The 2749-nt window shown below is 35.4% G+C and overlaps 1 protein-coding gene across 1 annotated transcript; it reads right to left on the bottom strand.

Moving 5' to 3' along the window:
• Positions 1-1574: 1574 nt before the first annotated feature.
• Positions 1575-2105, bottom strand: LOC132619593 (putative pentatricopeptide repeat-containing protein At1g09680). Its single transcript, XM_060334448.1, has one exon. It carries the CDS (start codon positions 2103-2105, stop codon positions 1575-1577), a length of 531 nt encoding a protein of 176 aa, XP_060190431.1.
• Positions 2106-2749: the final 644 nt, after the last annotated feature.

The raw sequence follows: 2749 nt of genomic DNA, 5'->3' as shown, positions 1-2749 counted from the left end.
ATTAAATGTGAAGTACCAAATTAAAAAATGATACGTGTTAGATTTTATGTTTCTCACTTTCTCAATCAGAATGAAATACACTTTCCTTCCCACATCAGTGCTTGGGATGGTAACTCTTCTGTTTTAGAAAAGTTCAGGAGGGTAATAGGACCCCTTGTGTCATAGCAACTTTAGCCAAAGTTAGAGGGTAACAGTGTCTTATCCCTAAAAAGTATTGTTTAAAGTAAAAGAGCTTCATGACAAAAATAAAATTATATATACCCAAAATCAGACAATTTTATTAATGGCAAGTACTCCTATGATGTCCTTTTGGTAAAACAGAAGTTCATTCAATACTTTTATGTAGCTTGGGCTGCTTAAATTAAATTTTAGAAATAAATCAAATTAATTTTATTAAATATTATAGAGAAATTGTAAATATTTAATCTATATATTTATGCCTAGATACATTCATGAAGCTTGATTTCATTTTTCCTTAATGTTCTTGGTCTAACGTGAATTATGAGTTGAAAGCTGAAAAATGTAAAACAAGCAGTACACGTTTGCACATATTGTGTTTTAATGTATTTCTTTCCATCAGGGAATTAGTGGAGTAGGTAAATAATATAAAAACAAAGAAAAAAAGAAAGGTTCAGTGGGGTCGTAGGGGCCCTCACATAGTTTAGATATGTAATTGATAATTTTCATCACAATTAGGAATGTTTCTATGCCTTATCCCAAAAAATAATGAGAGCAATTTATAGTTAATCCATACTATGTAGACAAAAAATTACTAACTTAAAAATAAAATTGGAAACTATAATAAGTAGGTTTTGTTTGATTTGATTTATAAAATAAAGATTTTGTTGGGTTTTTGGGAAAATGGGAAAACAATTTGATCAAACATCTATGAGCCTTTAAGAATGCCTTGTCAGTTATATGGACAACAACCAATAAGTTGAACCACTTTGCACAAATGCACATACATTGCAACAAGAACTTGCTATGGTTAATGAGCCTTCTTTCTTTCTTTTATGAACTTCAGGAAGAGTAAGAAAACATAATACTTAGATCTATTCTCACTTTCCTTTTTTGTTATGAAACTACTCTTTAAGGGCTTAGCAAACTCTCTTTAACACGAGTGGGATCAAAATATCCTTCCTCTTGGCTGAGCTAATAGGTGCAGTTGTTACAACTTAAATAGACTTGAAAAATGGTAAAATGGGGATCATGAGCTCAAGGTATGTTGACAATACAGTAATGGTTAAAAAGCTCTTATTCTAAAAAAATCAGAGTATGAACAAGACTAGTCCAATTACCGCATGAAGTGATCAACATGTTATGTACTACAAGCTGCCATCCAATTTAGTGTAGAAGCCTCCAAATTGAAATGATTCTAGTGTAGCTATGCCCCTGCTGAAAGCTCTTGCTGTCTTCCGATTTCCGAGAAGTAGTTGTGTCCATCGCTAGTGACAAGCCCTCGTGAAGCACAACATTCAACCCACTTGCTTCAAAACATTTTGTGCATCCTCCGAAGAAGCAGTACTTGGTTTCTCACAGAAAGCTACTCCGATGAATTATTTACTTTACTATTCTTAATACATCAGAAAAGCAGTGGAGTCTGATATCGAACCAAATCTTGTCATAGCCTTGATTACCAGGCATACTTCGTCTGTATCAGTATCATCTTTCGGTGAAAAGTTACGAGCCATAGCACTACAAGTTGAAAGATTGAGCACAAACCCTTTCTCCCCCATCTCAGGAAGTTCCAATGCTTTACCATACTTCCCATCCAAGCATAAAGCTTCAATGAGCATCGTATACGTGTCCCAATCAAGTTCAACACATCCCTCTATCATCATTTTCAGCAACTGCTTAGTTTCCAGCACATTTCCATTCTTCAAGAATCCATCAATCAATGTGTTAAAATCTTTCGTAGAAGCTATTCCCATCTGCACCATTTCCTGAAGCAAGTCCTGAGCTTTCTGCAAGTTCCCAGTCTTACAGCATCCATCAAAAAGAGCATTATAAATGATCTTACTTGGAGACAGCCCCCTAAGTATCATAGAGTCAAACAAGCCAAATGCCTCGGACAACTGTCCTACTTCAGCTAAACCAGATATCATTGCAGTGTATGTCGCTTTATTTGGTAGCGGACCTTTTTTAAGATGATATCTAATACTCCCTCCGTTTCAATTTATATGAACCCATTTGACTGGACACGGCATTTAAGAAAGAGAGAAGACTTTTGAAACTTGTGGTTCAAAATAAGCCTTGAAAATTTGTGTGGCTGTAAATCATTCATAAAGTGAATTTGTTTTCAAATTAGGAAAGAGGTCATTCATTTTGGCACGGACTAAAAAGGAAATAGGTTCAAACAAATTGAAATAGAGGGAGTATCATTTTAGCTCTCTCACTTTGACCTGCTCTAAACAGCCCAACAATCAAGTGATTGCGAGCATGTAAGTCGGGACGGGTACCTCTGTTTTGCGATTCCTCATAAAGGGCAAAGGCCTTTTCAATCTCAGATTGTTTAGCAAAATAACAGATGAGAACATCATATGAGGAAACATCAGCAACCAAATTCTTGCCATGAAGTTCTGAAATGACTTCAGCTGCTTTAACTGAATTAGTCGAGGTGCGTGCAAGTGGGCCCAGACACCGAGGTCATAAAAAAAATACTATATTTAAGAGGAGCATCAAAATTCAGGAGAAAATGGTACTGCCTGAGAGTAAATTTTGAAAGAAACTAAGAGTCTACCAAAAAACA

The sequence above is a fragment of the Lycium barbarum genome, chromosome 11, assembly GCF_019175385.1.
Source record: "Lycium barbarum isolate Lr01 chromosome 11, ASM1917538v2, whole genome shotgun sequence".
In the NCBI taxonomy this organism is placed as follows: Eukaryota; Viridiplantae; Streptophyta; class Magnoliopsida; order Solanales; family Solanaceae; genus Lycium; species Lycium barbarum.
This window is presented reverse-complemented; position numbering and strand designations above follow the sequence as displayed.